The 21,296-nt window shown below is 38.2% G+C and overlaps 1 protein-coding gene across 3 annotated transcripts in view; it reads left to right on the top strand.

Annotated features, from left to right (window-relative positions):
• The window catches only part of Cep126 (centrosomal protein 126), a 51,898-nt gene that overhangs the window by 7,597 nt on the left and 23,005 nt on the right, over positions 1-21,296 (top strand). For 2 of the 3 annotated variants that reach the window (XM_052751861.1, XM_052751852.1), the window contains exons 3-4: positions 7,613-7,758; positions 12,630-12,726. In XM_052751861.1, the coding sequence (XP_052607821.1) occupies positions 7,613-7,758; positions 12,630-12,726 (243 nt within the window). Of the gene's footprint in view, positions 1-7,612; positions 7,759-12,629; positions 12,727-19,983; positions 20,098-21,296 lie in introns of those variants that run through there. The other variant, XM_052751868.1, reaches the window with a different exon arrangement.

The following is a 21,296-nucleotide window of genomic DNA, read 5'->3' as shown; positions in this document are numbered from 1 at the left end:
ATAATACCATTGGCATGGCCAAGACACAACATTCCAATGACCATGAGAGTCACTCGTGTCCCTTTCATAGTTACACCCTTTTCTTTCTACCTCCATGATCTCTTGTTCTTCATTTCTAGCTTGGTTTGGTTTGGTTCATTTTTACACTGTTAAATAAATAAAATTGTGTCATATGCAGCTTTTAGGGACTGATGTTTTTCCCTCTCAGAACAGTTCTGTGGTATTAATCCAGGTTATTATAGTCCTCAGTAGTTCCTTCATTTTCATTGCTGGGTAGTGTTCCACATACACATGTACTAGAGATGTGTTGAGTTCAAGTCGTTGAGAGTTAGTTGTTGTTGGTGGTGGTGGTGGTGGTGGTGGTGGTGGTGGTGATTATGGTTGGAGTTTTTGGTGATGGTTTTGTTTGTTTGTTGCCATACTTCTACCACTGAGATAGAGAGTGCTGCAACAGAATTCTTTTCAAGCTACTTACCCAAAGATGGACATCTGAGTCATTTCTGGTTGTAGGGTGGTGGTATTGTGTATAGAAGCTGTAAACATTCATATATAGTTTTCATATGAACATAAGGTTTTTATTTCTCTGGAATGAATGGCAAGGAGTACATTACTGACTCATATGCATGATCTCTACACCTTTAGTCCTTTTAAAAAATCTAGCCTTTTTACAGAGTGGCCCACTGTACCTGCAGCAGTATACCATCCAGATTTTCTACGTAGCTCACTGTTTGCTGCTGTCACTATTTTTATGTTAGCCATTCTAGGTGTATAGAAAGCTCTCACTGCAGTTTATGTCTACAGCTCCCTAATGACTAGTGGGGTAGAGTATTCTTCATGTGCTTGTTTACCATCTGTCTGTCCTTTTCATGTCTTTTCTCTAATTCTTTTAACCTTAACTGTTTGCACACTGATTTATTCACTGTGGGGTTTTTTTCCATACATGAATGCAGCTTGCAGTGGTCATGTCTATCCCACCCTCTGTACTCTGTCTCCTACCACCAGTCACATTTTCTACTCTGCCCACTGCACTCTGTCTTCTACCCCCACTCACATCCCAGTCCCTGGTATTTCCTCTGACATTTTAAGGTCCTTTGTTTTGTTTTGTTTTTTTTAAGTTTCCATATATGAGGAAAAGAAAAGTCACTACTTGACTTTCTGTGTCTGGATTATTTGTGTAGCAGAGTATCCTCTACTTCCATGACAGGGTCTTATTTGTCCTTCTATATGAAGATACTTCTTTGTGTATTTATCTCATACTTTCTTTGTCCACTCATCTGCTGACAGGCACCTAAGCTGATTCCAGAACTTGGCTTATGAGAATAGTACTATAATAAACATGATAATGCAAATGGTTTGTGCTAACTTCATTTCTTTTGACTATTTTGCAAGGTATGGAATAACTGGATCATAGGATATTTGTGTTTCCAGTTATTTGAGAGACGTCCACACTGTTTTCATAGTGATTTGTTAACTGACATTCCCATAAAAAATTTTTTTTAATCTGCACCCACATTAAACGTTCTACAAGACTGATGGATTTTATTATAATTTCAGTGAAGGTGAAGAGTCAGAACCAAATTATCCTAGATACTCTTAGTTCTCTAAAGAACAATTTATTACCCTCCTCTATGTTTGACCTAAAAGCCTGTGGCTATTTGGTAAGTCCTTTCAAAATATATAAACAGACCTCTAGCTTCCACTAACTCAAAAGCTAAGAAGTCATTAGATAGAATCTAAGCATAATAGCAGCAATATAACCTGATGTGTAGGCGGAGTCTTCCTGTCCTACAGCTGCTCTCAAATAATCACTCAGAAGCTTCATATTAATTGCAAATGCCTGGTCAATAGCTCAGGCTTATTACTAGCTAACTCATATTTAAATTAACCTGTATTTCTTATCTATGTTTTGCCACATGGCTCATGGCTTGTTAACCTCATTTTTTACATGTCCTGCTTCCTCAGCAGCTGGCTCCTCTGACTCTACCCTCCTTCATTCCAATCATTCTCAGTTTGGCTTTCCCACCTTTTCAGCTATTGGCCAGTCAGCTTTTTATTAAACCAGTCATAGTGACATATATTCACACTGTGTACAGAAGGATAATTCCACAGCACTGATGTTTCTACCAATATATTTTTAAAGTATCTTGATTTATTATTTTCTGTTTTTCTGAAAACTTCATGAAACTGCTACCATATTGGAACATGATATTTGGAGTAACTCAAATCTACATTGCCAGGCAATGGCCACATATATTTAGCTCTGACATTAATTATCTTTTATTCACTTTGAGGTAAGAGTTGTATTTTCTGTGTCAATAGGCTATACTCATTTTTATTCCTGCCAGCAACATTAAAAGGTCTTGTTTCTCCACATCACTACCAGTACTTGTTATAATTTATTATTCTAGTGGGACAAGATGGCTTTTCATTGCAGCTTTGACCTGTGTTCTCCTCATGGCTAATAATATTGAGCATTTTCTCATGTATTTATTGGATATTGTATTGTGAAGTGTATAGTAAGATCATTTTCTGATTTTATTTATTTAGTTATTTTTTTACTTAATTGCTTGGACTTTGTTAAGTTTTTAAGTTCTTTATTCTAGAACTTATCATCATATTGTTCTTCAGGTCCCAAACTCCTAGCCAATCAACTTCTTCTTCTTCATCTTTCAGACTCTGTAAAGTAAATACATGGATGAATGGGTAGATAGGTAGTTAGGAGATAGACAGACAGACAGACAGACAGATAATTGTGTACCCCTTAGCAGTAGCAGTGTGTCCTCAGAAGGTTTCATTGTGTGATTTCACTGCTGTGTGAGCATCAGTGCTTACCTAGCCTTACCTGCCCAGAGCCGCACTCCTCACTGACCTCCTATGTCTCTGTGTATGAATGCCATTGCCTTTTTTCTTTGCTATTTCTGATACATTATGATCTAGTTATTAGAAGATTTGTGTTAGAACTGAGCCTAAAAATAAATGTAAATAGGATTTAAGGATTTTTTTTTGGGGGGGGGGGGGTTTCAAGACAGGGTTTCTGTGTGTAGTTTTGGTGACGGTCCTGGATCTCGATCTGTAGACCAGGCTGGCCTCAAACTCACAGAGATCTGCCTGGTTCTGCCTTCCGAATGCTGGAACTAAAGATGTGCACCACCAACACCCAGCAGATTTAAGGATCTTAATTTTAGGATTAAAAGTTATGAGTTTTAGTTAATTGATGGTCACATCCTTATTTTGGTTGATATCACAGCCATTAGAGAAATGCAGTACTTATCTTAATAATGTATTCTATACATTATTAATTCTATCTGATAATCAGAATGTGGGTATTCTGTGTTTGGATGTTTTCTTCACCAGTTTGTTTGTTCATTTGTTTTTCTTGCCAAGTGAAAAATAATCCATTGAAAAAATAGGAATTTCAATATAGATTTCGGGGATTTCAAATAATTTCGACCTTGACAAGGACAGGGCTAATAATGTGAAGCATGTGCCTCTTTGTCATATAGAAAACTCTGGGTATCTTCTTGACTTTGTCTCTTGCAGGCTGTTAGCATCATTTGATATATTTTATCCTTGAAAAATAATTCTTCCAATTGCATTTTCAATTCAAAAGGATACTCTGTCCTTAGTTTTTAATTTCTAATACCTCAAAATGTGATTGAGTTTTAAAAGTTAAGTATCATGTTTGAAGGTTGTAACTACCTCCATCTGAAATAGGTTTTTGTCCAGTAAAAAGAAAGCTATCACAGAAGGCAACCTCTCCAATTCCACACACCATCTCTTGGGGCCTTGGGTACTCTTAATGCTACTGCTTATTATGTTGCTAAAGAAAACTGTCACCATGGCACATTATTTGTTCCTAGGAATACTTCCAGCAGAAGCAAATGATACTGCACAGTTGTAGACTCCTGGGAAAGCAAAACAAACAGCTTGGCATATGGTTGTCGTCTAATGAGGTCGCTCACCTTGAGCCAAAATGTTGTCCGTATTTCATGAAACAGAACTGCACAAGTTGAGCAGATCCTTCAGAAGTCACCAAGGTAGACTGTGCCTTCTGTGAAAAATGCTAAGCCCAAGGCAATGGGGATGACAGCGTGGTTCTCCGAGTCTAAACTCTGTAGAGTGGGGAAGCACTCTTCACTTCCATCGCCTGTTTTCTCCATCCCCATTGCTTATCTGAGTGCCTGACACGTCACCGAATAAAAGAAACCCTGCAACTGCTGGCTGAGGAAGGGAAGGACGGTAGTGTACACATTGCTCTACTTGATCCTTTAGACTCTGTCTTAGGGCATGTCACGGAGCTTGAGAGGAAAGGCATTGGCTTGCTGGCCACATTCTGTCAGTGCTTTAATTTGACACAGCTTAGTATAGACTATATTCTATAGTCTTGGAAAGTGAAATTTGAAATTCTTTTCTGGGCACATTTTAATGTAGAGCACAGGACCACTATGGAACAATATAAAGTAATAGAGATGGATGGTATTTTGCTATTAGAATAACTTTATAATTCTAGCAGAGAGGATACCACCTGTTTGCTTCAGAATCTGTCATTCCTTATTACTAAATTTGTTGTGTTTTCTCAGTTTAAATATTAGAGAGGAGGTCTGTCTTGTCCCTTTCCCTAATTCTGAGCATTTGCTTGCCATTACTTCTGCTAGAGCACTTTTTTTCTCTGTTATTTTCATGACTCTCTCTTGTCTAGCTTAAATATCATGTCTCCAGAGAGAAATGAAATGTGTCTTTCTAATTAGTGTGTGTTTGTTTTAATCAGGATACCACATAGAACTAATGGGTGTGAGCTATCATTTTTAAATATACAAAGAAGTAAATAACACCAAGCATGGTGACACATGCCTTTAATCCAGGCCTTTGTCAAAAGACAAAGGCAGGTACATCACTTTGAGTTCTAAGCCAGCCTGGTCACACAGCGAGTTCCAGGCCAGTCAGGATACATAGTGAGAACTTGTCTCCAAAAGCAAAAACAAATGAAATAAAAGTAGTAAATAATTTGTATTAAATATTTATCCCTGACTCCAGTAAATAATAGCTGTATGATTTAAAAACTCTCAGCTTGGACTTAATATATGGATCATTTGCTGGTGTATAACAACCACCCTAAAACTTGATAACCTAAAACAGTGTATGGTGATTGTCTGTGTTTCCTGATGCAGCTGGTTGATTCTCCCTTGGAAGTCTCATGCACTTGTACTCATAGTTCATCTCTGATTCCCCTGAAGTTTTATCTGTGGTGATCTAAAGGTCCTGCTGAGCTTGACCTCCATTATGCTTCTTCAGTCACATGCTTTGTGCTAGGGCTTGATTCATTAATATTGCTGGAAGCTAACCAGGCAGTTCTCTGCCTTTAGCTGTTTCTCCCTATAGCTTGCCTAGGCTGCATCTCAGCAGGGTGATCTCAAGGTCATCAATAATAATATTTGCACCCTGGCATTTCCTAAATTGGGTGTTCCCAAATAGTAAGTTAGTGCTGCAAAACCTCCATTGTAGCCTGGGAAGTCACATTAGCACCACTGTCATATGCTGTAGCAGTCTATTGGTTATAGGAGAGTGACAGGTCCAGACTCATTAAAGAGGAACTACATAATCATAGTACAGGACAGATAGAATCTGTGAGTAGCTTTGAGTACTACTGACTTCTCAATAATCCACAAATATAAACGATCTTTCCTTTGGAATTCTTTCGTCTGTATTTTGTAGTGGTTTTTTTTTTAATTGACTTTATTATGTATAGTGTTCTATCTGCATGTATGCCTGCAGGCCAGAAGAGGGCACCAGATCTCATTGCAGATGGTTGTGAGCCACCATGCGGTTGCTGGGAATTGAACTCAGGACCTCTGGAAGAACAGCCAATGCTCTTAACCACTGAACCATCTCTCCAGCCTTATTTTGTAGTTTTTGATATATGTCATTTTTGCTTTTTAGTTGAGTTTATCCCTAAAATATATATATGTACTTGTACATGTGTATGCGCATGCACATGCATGCATGAATATACATGCATACTCATGCATGCTATTGTAAATGAAAAGGTTTTCTTAATGTCTTTTATGGATTGTTCATTATATAATGATGTACATAGAAATGCATTTTATTTTGTGTGTTGGTTTTGTATATCTAATGGATTCATGTATTAGTATAGGCTTCATGTGGAATTTTTAGAGTTTTCTGTATATAAGATCATGTACCTGCAAACAGATAATTTTACTTTTACAATATGGATGCCTTGCATTTTTTCTTATTTTCCTAAGCTCTCTGACTAGTAATTCAGTACTGTACTGAATCAAGCTGTGAAACTAGTTCCTTTAAGTTATTTAGGGAGATAAAGCCCTCTTCCCTTCCTGTGGTGCTACCCCCACACACATCCTACCCCTTGAAAACCTAAAGCTCTGTTCCCCAGTGCTGTAGCCCTCTCGATGACCAGTTCTGTAGACAAGACAGGCCTTTAACAGTGGTCCACAGTAGCCTAGGACAGGAAGAAGTTAAAAGAGTTCATCCAGCTGTCACCACGTTCACATGTGACCAAGGAGTGCCTTGGATGCTTCCCTGCCAATGTCAGGCTGGCGCTGTAGTCTCTTTTTTATCAAATATGTCTTGAGTAATACAAACATTTTACAAGAACAAAATTAACTATTTAAGGTAGCACAACTAAAACAGAAAATATAAAGTGCCTAGAGGCAATTATAAATAAAGAGGAAAGTTAAGAACAGTGAGGATGTGGGGCAGGCAAGATGGCTCAGTAGGTGAAGATGCTTGCCTTGTAAGCCTGACACCTGAGTTTTACCCCTAGAACCCCACAGAGATGAAGGAGAAAAACCAGTGCCACAAAGTTGGCCTCTGACCTCCACAAGTCACTATAGCACATGCACCCCACCACACACATCATCATCATCATAACAATAATAATAATACCTTTTAAAACTTGACATTACAGGCAGATGTTTGTAACTTTGTCTACTGAAGAATTCTGGGTTCCCTATTTACAAAAGAAGCTGAAAACCAACATTTTTATAAAAATTGTATTTTTAGCCAGGCGGTGATGGCACACGCCTTTAATCCCAGCACTCGGGAGGCAGAGACAGGTGGATCTCTGTGAGTTCGAGGCCAGCCTGGTCTACAGAGCGAGATCCAGGACAGGCACCAACACTACACAGCGAAACGCTGTCTCAAAAAAAAAAAATTGTATTTTTAGCAAAGTTAAGACTTATTTGACAGCCAATTTTAAACCAAAAAAAAAGTCGTTTCCTTGACTTCCCCATAATTTGCAAGACTGCTTCTTTCACCAGCAAATAGCAGAAACAGCATGGCTCTTAGAAAAGGCTTTTCACCACAGCGGGCTTTGGGACTCTGGCAGGGCTGCCAGAGATCAGAAAGGGGCCTCACTGAAGAGCTCTGTAGTTAAAAAGATCTAAATGAGGGTCTGGAGTTACCATCTTACAAGTATATTTCAGTTCCTAGCCAATGGCCTGTTAGAAATCACAACTGTGCTGTCTCTAGAATGAAGAAGATACTGTTGTTTCCTAAGTGTGGTGTTCTCCAATCGTTCGGGTTCAGTCAGCTTCTTGTCTAGCTCTCCTGTTTCCTTCTACCTTAAATCTAGAGCTTTCGAAGAGAAACGCAAAGAACAAGAAGAAAAAGAGTATCAGATTAGAGAGCGCATCCTGCAGCAGAGGAAGCAGAAGTTTGAAGAAATTACTGAAAAATTCCAGCGTGCCCACGTTCCTCTCTCTCAGAGAAGGAGAGCAGGTACCTTCATTTCTGGAACGATTCTGAAACAAAATTTAAAGTTGTAATCACATTTAAATTGAGTAAACAATAAAATTACACATTAAAAAAAAAAAGTAGAAACCAAAACCACCACAGCCTGGTGTGCTGTTTGAGTGACAGGCACTTGAACCAAATGAAGAACAGGAACTCGAGTTAAAGTTCCTTTGGAAAATACTGGGTTGGTTGGCTCTGTGGGTAAATTCTCTATTCACTCACAAGTTTCTTTCAGCTTCACACTAATTCACAATGTTTTGTCTTTTTAAAATCGATTTTTTTTTTTTTTAAGTAACTTAACAGAAAGAAAATTTAGCAACTGGGTTCAGGAAGTTAGTGTTACATTCATTCTGCTATTTTACTTGTGGTTCACTCCAAATTCTTATTTGAGAGATTGGCAAAACACAATGTCTACAAAGTACTATAATCCAATAATATAAGACCTGTGGCCAATTACAAATTGAAGTTTAATTGGACCAAGGAGACGGCTTCATGTATACAGCACTTGTGAAGCATGAGGGCTGGAGTCTGCATCCCTAGAAGCATGCAAAGTCAGGCAGATGTGGCCACAGCCTGTACTCCAGCACTTGGGAAGCACAGACAGGGGATCCCTGGAACATGTTGCTAGCTAGTCTTGGCAAGCTTTCGGTTCAATTGAGAGACCCTGCCTGAATAAATGAAGTGGAGAGTAATTGAAACAGACACCACTGTCTACCTGCAGCCTTCATGCACACCCTCATGTGTCTGCATTCCAGACATGTGAGCATGCATATACACATGCACATATATTAAAAGGGAATTTAAATATGACTGTGATTGATGCTTTTCTATCATATCCACATTTTTAGACCTTACATAGCGAGACAGAACTAACAGTGTATCAAAGGTTACTAAAGAGAAAGAGCTGGCAGTGCCATCTTGTACCTAGCCATCATGTACTATACTGGATGGTACTCTGTCCCCAGCTATCCTGAGCTACAGAGATATGTAATTGTTCTCTAACACTAAAAATCACAACTTATTTTGATAAGAATTTAAACAATATTATTGGTACAATAATGGATGTGATCGCAGAATATGTACCTACTGTGAAAACACAGGAAATATCATCATCCTGTGTCAGGACACTAGGTCGTTGTTTCTAGAACAATGACATGCATGACTCTTGAATCAGTATCTTGCCAGGCAAAGAGAACAATAAAGAATAATAGCCCAGACAAAAGGAGCAGTTCATACAAGTGAACTGTGTCTTTCAGTGTATCAGAAGCATAAGTTAGGGAGTAAGAAGAGAAGCATATGAAGTTGAAACTGGAAGTAAGGTGGGGCTAACTCCTGAAGAACTTTATATGTCATGCTAGAAAGTTCGTCTTTATACAAAAGGGCATTTTTGAACTGGAAAGCAAGCCATTTCTGTGTTAGTAAGGGGTCTTAGGGGGAATAGGTGCTTCAGAGAATACTGACACTATCAGAAGACCCCAAGACATAGGAGGGTTTTCCTTTTCTCCGATAGGAGGAGGAGTCCTGAGGTTGGGGTCAAGAGCTGGTTCCATAGGAGGGTTTTCCTTTTCTCCGATAGGAGGAGGAGTCCTGAGGTTGGGGTCAAGAGCTGGTTCCATAGTTGTACAGACTTCAGCTGTCTTTCATCTGACTACTTTCTGCAGATGGTTTCTAGCTTTACTCTTATGGCTGTGATAGCTGCTAGGTCACCAACCGTAAGATTGGTATTCTAGACAGAAGAAAAGAAGACGTAAGGCTATGGCTCTGAACCCCCTTAAATCATTTCCTTAGAGGCATCCATTTATGTCATTTTTTTCTATTACGCTCCATTTGTAAGGGAAACGAAAACTTTCTGAATGTTGGATATATTTCTACTCCTAACAGTAAAAGCTCTGTTACTAAAAAAAGGAAATGAATATTAAGAGAGTCCTCTCATAATAAGATCTGTTTGGATAATTATAGTGACAACTTGGAATGTGGATGGAAGTAGAAACATACAGAAGTTAAAAGGCTAGGAGGAGAATAGCTCTGGGAAGAGATGTAAAGTTCCTCACTTGAGCAGTAACTGTATATAGACAGAAACGGTAATCTACTCAGATACCACAATCGACAGGATTACTAAGTGTAGGAGAAGAAAAGCTGTAAGGAGAACAGTGACTTAGGAACTTGGCAGAGAGCATCACACATAATATACATTAATAAATGGCAATATTTTACTAGCATGTATTCATTCTATGTCATAAATTTTATTTTGATATTTTCATACATGTATATAATATTATTATCATATTCACCCTCATTATCCTCCCTTGTGTCTAGAGTTCAAGTTTGAGCTAACTCCTGTGTAATAGTATACTGGCTTTGCTTAAACCCTTTGGAGAAAATTTACAGACAGTAGAATAGTGGGGAAGTACAGTGACATGAATATTTTAAAGTAAAAGTTTTTTTTTTTAATGTTAGGTTTTCACAAAGTGTTAGAGCTAGAAAATCATGTCCTCTACCCCCAGGCTTTGAATTATGTATAGAATTTGATGAGTGGAGCATAATGTTTCCATATACAAAGGCTGCAAGAGGCAGCATTCTTTTTTTTTTCCTTATAAAGGAAAACATTCAATTGGGGCTGACTTATAGTTTCAGAGATTTAGTCCATTATCTTTACTGAGGGGCATGGCAATGTGCAGGCAAACATGGTACTGGAGGAGTGGAGAATTCTGCATCTTGATCAACAGGCAGCAGAAGCACCTGTGTGTCACATTTGATATAGCTTGAGCATAGGAGACCTCAAAGTCTATATATCCCTACAGCGATATACTTCCTCCAACAAGGCCATGCCTAAACCAACAAAGCCACCCCTTCAAATAATGTCACTCCCTAAGGGGGCCATTTTCTTTCAACTCAACACAGTCACCATATGAAGAAGCACAAAAGAATGCCAACAAGGTTTTCGTCCAGTCCCAACCTATCTATCATGGCCTACAAACCCATAATCGAATTTTACACACACACACACACACACACACACACACACACACACACACACACACACACACATACACACACACACACAATGGAAATGTTTTTTAAAAAATAAATCTCATTGCCCTTACATTATCTAGAATTGTTATTGACGCTTGTGAGATTTTTTTCTCCACAATAAATAATTTTGTGTAATTAAATGTAAGTTTGTTGGCTAAAGATCTGAACAAATCCCAGATAGTCATAGATTTCCCTTCAGTATGAGTTCTTTAATATCCTCAAATTCCACTGTGATATACAAAGGCTCTAACAAATTAATTACATACTGCAGGATTTACTCTTGGATAAATTCTTTCAGGGTTATAAAGATTAAGGTGATGGGCAGACTTTATAATACTTATTACATGCATAGGTTACTCTCCAATGTGAATTCTTTCATGACTTTGCTGATATGTGACATGCAAAAGTTTTATCACATTGCTTGTATTCATAGGGTTTCTCTCCAGTATGAGTTCTTTTTTTTTTTAATTTAACATATTTCTTTAACGAATCCTTGGGAATTTTTCATCATGCACCCCAATTCCGCTCAACTTCCATTCCAGTTATATACTCACTCCATCCCTGCAGCATCCCCCACCAAAAGAAAATTATTTTTAAAAAATCAAAGCAAAACAAGTAAGCAAACAAAAAACAACAAAACAATAAAAAACTTCTTTGCTTCCCCATCTTCCCCACCTTTCCAACACCTCCTCATTTGTCCTGGTGGCATTGGGAGCCTTAGTGTGTCACACAGTAGACCCTTTTGTCCAATCAGCTTTACTTGCAAATGATCATTGCAATGAGTCATTGGTTTTGTTCAAGGCCTCTGGTTTCTGGTATAACATTATCACTGGATCCTCACTGAAACTCCTCTGGGATATCCTGCAGCTGCCACAAGTCATGGAGATCCTGAGAGTATTGTTCTACAGGACCAATCCCTTCATGAGCTCCAGTAGGTCCCACATGGAGTAAATGTTAGAGTGGGCCAACCCCAGGCCTGGCTGTGGGTCTGAGTTGTTGAGCTGGTCAGTCCAGGCAACTGGGGCTTCCTCCCTCAGGCGAGTGGTGGGCAGAGCCAGCTCCCTTATGCCCAAGTCATCAGGGTAAATCCTCCCTCACCCATGGTGAGGGGTACGGTCATCTCCCCAGAGTGCAGGGGTACGGGCTAGCTCAACAGCTGTGTTTCTACCTGTACAACAGTAAAGGAACATTAGAAGTAAGGGAAAGGAATATGTTGAGTACCATTGTACATTGGAAGTACATACTGGAAGACTTTGAAAATGGGTGTGTACAGAAACCAAGAATGGATGAAAGGTCTAGAGAGCAGTGTGGGGTTAGTGTCTATGTAGCATATGGTCATGAGGACATCGCTTGCCTTCTTCACAGACCTTAGCTTCCTTAGTTGTAAAATTCAAATAGCACCTGTGTGGTGGCTAGATGGGCATTAGCACTTAAAATAAGCACTGTAGCAGGAAATGCCCAAAGTTAGTTGATTTTTTTTTTCATTTTATTCAGAGGAATATGTAAAAATTTTTGTCATAAAATTTTGAGACAATGAGATCAGATATAGAAGAGATTATATATAAGAAAAGCCTACACATTTTTCAAATTTCCTTTTTTCAAATATTATCATAAAATTGATGATGAAGCTATCAAAATAACAATTTCTTTTTTAGGACTTACAAATCAAAGTTTAAATTTTTATTCTATTGTAAATATATTATATAAGAACCTTGAAATATATTATTGGCCAACTAAATTATATATCAATAAACCATTGGTGATAAAATGATTCTTTATTGTTTATGGTTTTTTTTCTGTTCCTTTACTTTTTCACAATCCAGTTCCCCCATTAGAAGAGGCCCTTAAACAAATTCAAGAATCTAACTTAAAATCAGAAGTAAACATTCCTCTTTCCCACAGACCAGCAACAACTTGGCGGTAAGCAATTTATTATTACTGTATTAATATGATTATACTGTTATCACTTAATTTATAATAACTAAATGACTTTCTGCTTGCTGAATTTGTAGTCTTTTTCATTGGTTACTTCTCTTTTTGGGGGGGTAGGGGAGGTTTAAGATATGGTTCCTCTGTGTAGCTCTGGCTGTCCTGGAACTCACCCTGTAGACCAGGCTGGCCTCAAACTCATAGAGATCCACCTGCCTCTCTGCCTCCCAAGTGCTGGGATTAAGATGTGTGCTGCCACCACCTGGCTCATTGGTTACTTCTTATCTCTGTTTTAGAATTTGTTCTTTTTACAAATTAATTAAGAATTAAGTCCACTGTAATTTGCTGTCTTACACTGTTACACTTACATTACTAACAATACAAATATTGCCAATAGTGAATAATTTTCTATGAAAAATATAAAATCTATTTTAATATATTGATGTTTATTGTTGTCTTTACTGAATAGATAAAATTGTTTGAATTGTATTGATACAAATTTGGTTTTAAAAAGTAATTTTGTTGTTTGAGTGGATTTTTCCTCAATCAAAGTTTTTTTGTTGTTGGTCTCAATAAAAACTACAATGTCTGTCTTTTCCATTTTTTCCAAATATTTTTTGATGTAACTATATGCAGAGAACTAGATAAAGCATTGGAAAGCAATATGGAGTAGGCTGTTAAAAATACAGTCCCCAGGGGCTGGAGAGGTGGCTCAGTGGTTAAGAGCACTGATGCTCTTCCATAAGATTTCATGTCTACATATGTATAATCCTCATGTATAACCATAGAGAAAGATGAAATGATGCTTTGGAAAACACCAGGACTGGGTTGTAGCTCAGTGGAAGAGTGCTTAGCTCACATGTGTGAGGCCTGGGATTGGTCCCCAGCACCACAAAACAGTTGCATAGAATTACATCAGATGAGTAGTAATAATCAGAACATTCACCTTTAGGAAGTTATTAATAATTCAGATTTTACCTATACAGACTATTATTCTGTTCTTAGAATTCCTCTGGTTAGTGATTCTCTTGATTAGACCTAAAAACAAATCATTTCATCCTTTCAGTATTCCTTAGAGTCTGGGAAAGAACTGGACTCTTGGTTTAAAGAACTTCATTAAAGCAGCTCTGAAGAGCATATGAGTTACCAGGACAAGTGGTGAATGGCACCGCAGACAGAGTGATGAGCACACGCACAGTCCGCAAGCGATAGTGCTGATGATGTAGTCGGGGTAAAGGGAGTAGAGTCAGCTGGGGCTAGAGTTCAGTGGTAGCATGCTTACTGAGCATGCACCAGACCCTGGGTTTGACCCTCGTTCTACAGAGAGAAGGTGAGAGAGGAAAAAGAGGCAGAGACAGGCAAGAGACAAAGAGAGACCCCATAATTTGAGACAGAAATGGAGATGCATGCCCGGAATCCCAGAACTCATGATGTGGAATCAAGAAGATCAAGAGTTGAGGGCCTGCTTCAGCTACATGAGACCCATCCAAAATAGCATGGGTGAATCGGAGAATACAAATACTAAGCTTAACTAGATATGAGATTAGAAAGAGAGATGCATCTGTATGTTAAAAAATATAAACTTTGGGGCAATCGAGATGGCCACCAAGCTGATGATCTAAATTTGATCCCCAGGACCCACATAGTCAAAGGAGAGAACCAACTAATGCACTCTGTCCTCTGACTCCTACATGCATGCTGTGGCATAGATGTATACACCCACAGAAACACATATGAATAAATATAATTTTAAAAGAAGAAATGAAAACAAACTTACTCCTGAGATTTGTAAGAGAATTTTTTTTTTGGGGGGGGGCTTTGAGAGAGTTTCTTTGTGTAGTTTTGGTGCCTGTCTGAATCTCAGTCTGTAGCCCACTCGAACTCACAGAGATCGCCTGGCTCTGTCTCCCCAGTGCTGGAATTAAAGGCATGTGCCACCACCACCTGGCTTATAAGAGAATTTTAAACAAGCAAGGTCATTTTTTTAAACATACCATTACAATCATTATAGACAATTGTGGATAATGGGAAGAGACAGTGAATAATGGAGAGAGGAAGAAAGGGAGGAAAGAAAACTATTTCATGAAAAGAATAGATTATGAGTTTGGTATGATAATATAAAGAAAATTAAAATACAAAAGGTAAATGTGAGAATTTGGTAAGTAAAAGTTTGGAGATTTCTCAAAAAAATAAAAATAAAACTACTATATAACCCAGCTATTTCACTTCTGAGAATATACCCGGAGAACTCTATACTCTACCACAGAGATGTTTGGACCCCTTGTTTATTATTGCTTTGTTCACAATAACAAAGAATTGGAATCAGCTCCGCTGTCCATCAACAGATGAATGGATAATGAAAATCTGGTGTATATATACATATTGGAACACTAAGCTCTAAAGAAAAATGAAATTAAAACTGTGCAGGAAAATGGATGGATGTGTACAATATTAAGTGAGGTCACACCATCTCAGAAAGAAATAAACCACATGTTCTCTCTTGTATGTGGAATCTAGCCAATAATATATGTCCATATGTCAACAAATGTACATGTGGGTACAGTATACAAGAAAAGAAAACTAGTAAAGCTAAATATAATTAAGATGATGAGAAAGGAATGAATTCAGGGAATGGCCATGAATCATGAAAGAGGATATAAAACTAATTGTTTTTCTTTTTTTATTTTTGGGTTTTGGGGGGAATTTTTTGGGGGTGTTTTGTTTTATTTTGTTTTGTTTTGTTTTTTGAGACCGGGTTTCTCTGTGTAGCTTTGGAGCCTGTCCTGGAACTCACTCTGTAGCCCAGGCTGGCCTCAAACTCACAGGGATCCGCCTGCCTCTGCCTCCCAAGACTGGGATTAAAGGCATGTGCCACCACCACCCAGCCTAATTGTTTTTCTAGTGCTAATGCTGTCATGGATTATTGTGGTTTGGTGGTGGATACGTGCATAAAATATATTTAATACTAAAAATGTAAAATTTAATGTGAAGCTTCACAACTTCCATTTCAAATGTAAATTCTAACTGGATGTAAGTTTGTTAAGTTGTATAGACTTTGGGTCTGGTTAATTTTTATGTGTAATGCTTTTATTTATTTGCAAGTTTTTTACAATATCATTTTAAAAGAGAATTTGGTGATATTTAAATTTTCTATGTGAGCTTTTTTAATCAGAAGATGGGAGTACAGTTATAAATATTAAAAATTTTTTTAACAAAGTTGAGATAAGAAGACTAGAAAGAGATATGAAAGTTGTGATTTTATTGTTACTCGATTTTTTTTCTTAGTATTTTTGTTTCCCAAACCAGATTGCAGTTTTGTTCAGTATAATAGCTAGGTCTTACACATACATGTATTTCCTATAGTGCTATACATGTTGGAAGAATTCCAGAAATAAGGGGAAAACACCATAGATATGAGTAAACACTCTTAAGGGTAGAAGTTGGCCTAAAGCTATAAAAATGAGGAGAATATTCATCAGAGGCAAGCACTTCCTGCAATTTAATTAGTTTAATTTGCCTTACATGTACACTGAGAAGAGAGTTGTCGGTAGGACAGTTACAAAGGAAGCCAAGAATTAAACCAGGAAGAGTCTGTTAAGTAATATGTTCTAGAAAAAGTTAATGAAAAAATTGAAGCAAGCTTCCAATAATATGTTTTGGAAGTTTTGCCAAATGAATAGGGGCAGACTAAATGTGGAAAAATCAGATAAACTGGTCCTCCGGTTAACAAACTGATGAGTTCTTCACAACTGCCAAGGAGGAAAAGAGAAGAAGAGGAAGAGTCGGGGGTGGTTTCAGAGACAGGATTTGGTCAGAGAGTAGATGGTGAGACAGTGAAACCATTTATCAAAACTTAAGGATGAGGATAAGAAGGCAGATCTCATGTTGAGCATTTTGCCACAATAGAAAAAAATATGACTGTGAAGGAAGAATCAGCAGGTTTAGGGAGAGAGTCGTTGAAAGGAAGCTAGGGTAAGTTATAAGTTTGGAGTGCAGGGTATTCAGGAACCAGTTTCTCGGTTCTCGGCCATGAATACAGATGTGACAGTCATCACAGATCAAAACAGAACAATGACTGGTGTCTGTCAGTGGTGGTCTTGAGTGAAGCGAACAGTCAGAATGCAATGTGGTAACAAGACAGTACCCTTGGATATGAGCATTTTTTGGGGCAGGCCACAGAGCAGTTGAAAGCTAGTCTTTGCTGAGTTCCTCCCTCCTGCAAATGACAGCACCACTGTCGATGCGATCACAGTAGATGAGCCACTTCCTAAGGAAGCAACTTAGAAAGGTACCCCGTGCTGAATTAGTCCAGTAAGAAAGATGAGAGGACAGCGTTAACTGTTAAAGACACACGGATATGGAGAACATCACAGTCAGCTTACACGAGATTCCATAGGAGTTCTGGTAAAGTAAGAAAAGGGTGGCCAAAGTCAAAACTTCCAAAAGGCTGGCCTCAGAAGTGAGCCCTAAAAGGAGGAATCAGAGAAGTAGAAAAAGATAGTAGGAAAACTAAAGCCATTAAAGACAGTGGTCAAATTTCTACTTTTACAGTGAATGAGTTAAGTAGTTAATCATAAGCAAAGCAACACATGAAGTGAAACAAGCTAGAAATATGTGTTAAAAACCTCAAGTTGGAGACATGAAGGCTGTATGACATTAGAGTATTCTAGGAAAGCTTGTCTGGACAAAAGATGGTACATACTGACCAAGGCAGGCAGGGCTCCGAGGGAGCTTCGGCTTTAAAACTTCTAAACTACTTAGCGTTTTTGTACAGAGACCCTTCACTGTCCAGTTTCTTTTTCTGTGTATCAACTATTACTTTGTGCTGATCAGATATTTTCCATTTTAAAAACACCTCTTTTGTACAATAAATGAAAGCATGGTGATTTTTCAGCAATGTGCAGTTGTTTAAAATCTTTGAAGGGTTAAACTGTCAGAATAACTTCAGTTCTTCTGAAGGAAAATATTTGTTATCATTTTAGTAAATCTGTACTAAAATAACAAATATTATGTATTGTCATTGTGAGAAATAACCTGCATTCTGTATCAAAATACCTAGTTTTCATAATATACTTTTGACTGTGACTTTGTGATAGCTATGTGTATGTATGTATACATATATATATAACATAAGTCTTTATTTGAAAAGCAAATATGTATAATCTATGAGAGAAGATACCATGATTAACTAATAAAAAATTGGACTTCTCTCCCCAAATAACTAAGTGTTAAATATTATATGTTAAGTATTCTACAAACTATAAATGCCATATAAATATGAAATTTTAGATTATTAATGATCATTCATTGGTTTTATCAAAACAAATTTTCATGCAAGTGTTTATTCGAGGATTAATAAGCTATTGTCGTGTTACAGATACATTTCAGTGGAATATAAACCTAAAGTAGGTTAAGAAATAAAATGATACCATAAAACAATTCCAGAGAAACAGAGTATAGCAGGAGTACTTGTGCTGGGGACTGAGTAGGCCTCTGTGCAGGCTCTACCATTAGCCACAGCCTCAGCCCAAGAGGTGGCTCTGACATAGAAAATGCTAATGGTAAATAAAAATATTTTAAGATGCTAATGTTATAATCTAAAATGAAAATTTATTTAGAAAAGTGGAGGCTAATTCTTAAGCCTCATTAAAAATTGGCCAATAGGTTTTTAGGAATATAGAAACCACTTCAGGAAGTAATGAGATATAAAAATCTTAATAAGGTATTAACTTTTATAATATCAAAAATAATCAACTTTCCATCGCAGTCAAGTTCTTATCACAAAGCTGATCTGACATTTCTGGTGGATGTAGAGCAGGAGAGGACATAGTCTCTCCTGGTTAAACTCTCTGACAGAGCAGTTTTGTGAGATATCTATCTCCAATATCCATGTCTTTGTGATGAGATAGTCAATTCTGAACCACCCACTACCCCAAGATGTCGGCATTCGCTATTCACACTAGTGGTTTAAACTAGATTTTCCTGCCTATATCTGTGCATCAGACTTTTGAAAAGAGAAGAAAGATGAATTTGAATCATCTGTGTACATGTTTCAGTCAGTCAGTGTGAGGGGAATCTGGTTGACCAAAGGAAGATCAAACATGGACCCCAAAGGATAAAATCAAAATCAATCAAAAACCTACAGGCAGCCCAGTAATAGACTTTTTAAATCTTAATGAGGTTCTTTCTACTTGCCTGTCCAAATACTTTCCCACCTATGCAGATCCATTCCTGCCTGTCCAGCTATCTCCAATCCTGATCCCTACTTACCTGGTCAGCTGTCTGCTTCACGGGCCCCATTGCTATCCCATCATCCCCAGATTCTTCCTAGCTACCCTGTTGTTTCTCCCACCCCCCAGACCTGTGTTCTTCCATCTGTCCCCTCTACTCTTCCAAAGACCTTTTTACCAGCCCCATTACTGTCTTACCCTATCAGATATCTCCCTCATCCTCCAGCCCCAGTTACTTCTAGCTTTTCTGGCAATTTCCCTAGTCTACCAGCCCCTATTCCATCTGGGCCACCTGTCCTTCCACCTCATCCATCCCAAAGTTCTCCGATCATTCCTGATCCTGACTCACAGAACAGATTGTTTTATAAAACTTTCAGACCCAAACATATACTTGCAGCACAGCATTCTACCCCAGCAACTCTAATGCCTGCCCTTATCCGTCGTTCCCTTCCAGCTCGACTGGTTGTTTCCCCAACCCCCTTGGAAGCTCTCCCTGTTTTGAAACCTTCCAGTTTATCCAGACATCCAACTCAACCAGCCCCACCCCTCTCTTGTATCACTCCTGTGCCTGAGCATTCTGCTAGGTTTGATGCTTGTCAGTCATTTCAGAAATATGTTCCCCAAGCCACAACACTGTCAGATCAGCCTCAGGCCCTCGTAGACCATCTGCCTGCCTTGTTTCTCTCCCACCCGCCCCCATGTCATTCTCCGTGCTCTACTTTGCCTTCATCACCTTCTGCTTCCACACCCTCTTCACCGTTGGTAGCAGCTTCTTCCTCTTCATCCACACTTTCTTCTCCTTCACCTTCTTCTTCTACCTCCCCTCCCCTACCTGTTCCATCTGTCCCTCTTTTGCCCTCTTCTTTGCATTCATCCTCTTCTCCATGTTTGCCTCCAACTTATCTAGCTTTCCCCTCTCCAGTGTCTCCTTCTTCCTCTTCTTTTGTGATTTCTTCTTCCTTTCCTCCCATGCTTCACTCTATCTCGATTTCTACCTCCCCATCTCCTTTTATTCCTATCCATCCCTTCAATCCTCCTCACTGGGGGAAGAAAGTAGAGAAGAGGAGAGAAGAAAGTGGAGTAGAGAAGAAAGGAATAGAGAAGAAAAAGTTGAGAGACGACAACTTTAAAGGTAAATCAATTGAGTTTATTAGACATTTTGTAGATTTAGTTCTATTTTGTTTGGGAAGGGTAACTTAAAGGGGAAGGACTATGTAAGAGTAGAAAAGTATAAAAACAAAAATAGACAGAAACATACCCTCACTGTTCAGGAATGTGTACTAAATACCTTCTCACTAGCCATGCTCTCCTGGTGATGACAAAGGAATAATTAGGAATGTAGTAATCACCAACCTTGATGATTCTGTCTGTCTAAATAAAGACATATATGGGTATTGGAGATAGTTATATGTCACATGTGGCAATATGCCACCTTCTAAAATGTTTCTTTATCCTGATCTAATTGGAAATAATTTAACTGAGTTGGTAGTAAATGCCCCTCAGTCAGCTGTATCCTTCATCACCCACTTATCCTTGAAGGAATTGGATCTGTTGAAATATAACAAGCTAACAGCTTCCAGACAGCACAAAAATCTAATAGAAGAGATGTCCTGAGTTTCCAGACAATACAACATTGTAAAAAATTTTTAAAAAGATACTGTTCTGATTGGAAACACTAAAAGTAGACTACATTGAAGACAGTCTTTTTGTGGCATAAAAAAATATGCTTAAATGGGGCTAGAGAGATGGTTTAGGGTTTAAAAGCACTGGCTGCTCTTCCAAAGGACCAGGTCCAGTTCCCGTCACCCACATGGCAGTTCACAGCTATCTGTGACTCCAGTTCCAGGGGATCTGACACACTCATACAAAGATATGTGCAGAAAAAACCCAATGTACATTAAATAAACAAATCTTTTTTAAAAATGTGCTTACATTTCTGATTATATTCCTGAACCAAACTGAAAACAAAGGTTTATATTCTTGCTGAGTAAGAGCCACACTCCCATAGCTAGTTATGCAGGGAGGGCATTCATACCTACCCTGACACAGCACAGTCTTAATTTCTGTCTGCGTGAACCTTGGCCAACTCTCTTAGGGATATAGGAATATCCACTGGCCAAGACATCAGCTAAGAACAAAAGCTAATAAATATTATTATCTATATAAAAATATATCTAGAGAAATGAAAACTGACAACAAATTCACAGGATTTCTACTCCTGCCCAAGTGATAAAAGAATGGAATATAGTCATCACAATCATGAATGAATAAGCCTCCCTTATTCATTCTTTATTGGCACTCTGGTCTCACAGTCATTTTTATTCTATTACT

This window comes from Peromyscus californicus, unplaced genomic scaffold (genome assembly GCF_007827085.1).
Source record: "Peromyscus californicus insignis strain IS unplaced genomic scaffold, ASM782708v3 Scaffold_11__1_contigs__length_118956290, whole genome shotgun sequence".
Lineage (NCBI taxonomy): Eukaryota > Metazoa > Chordata > Mammalia > Rodentia > Cricetidae > Peromyscus > Peromyscus californicus.
Note: the sequence above shows the minus strand (reverse complement) of the source record. Positions and strands in the feature narration are given on the sequence as shown.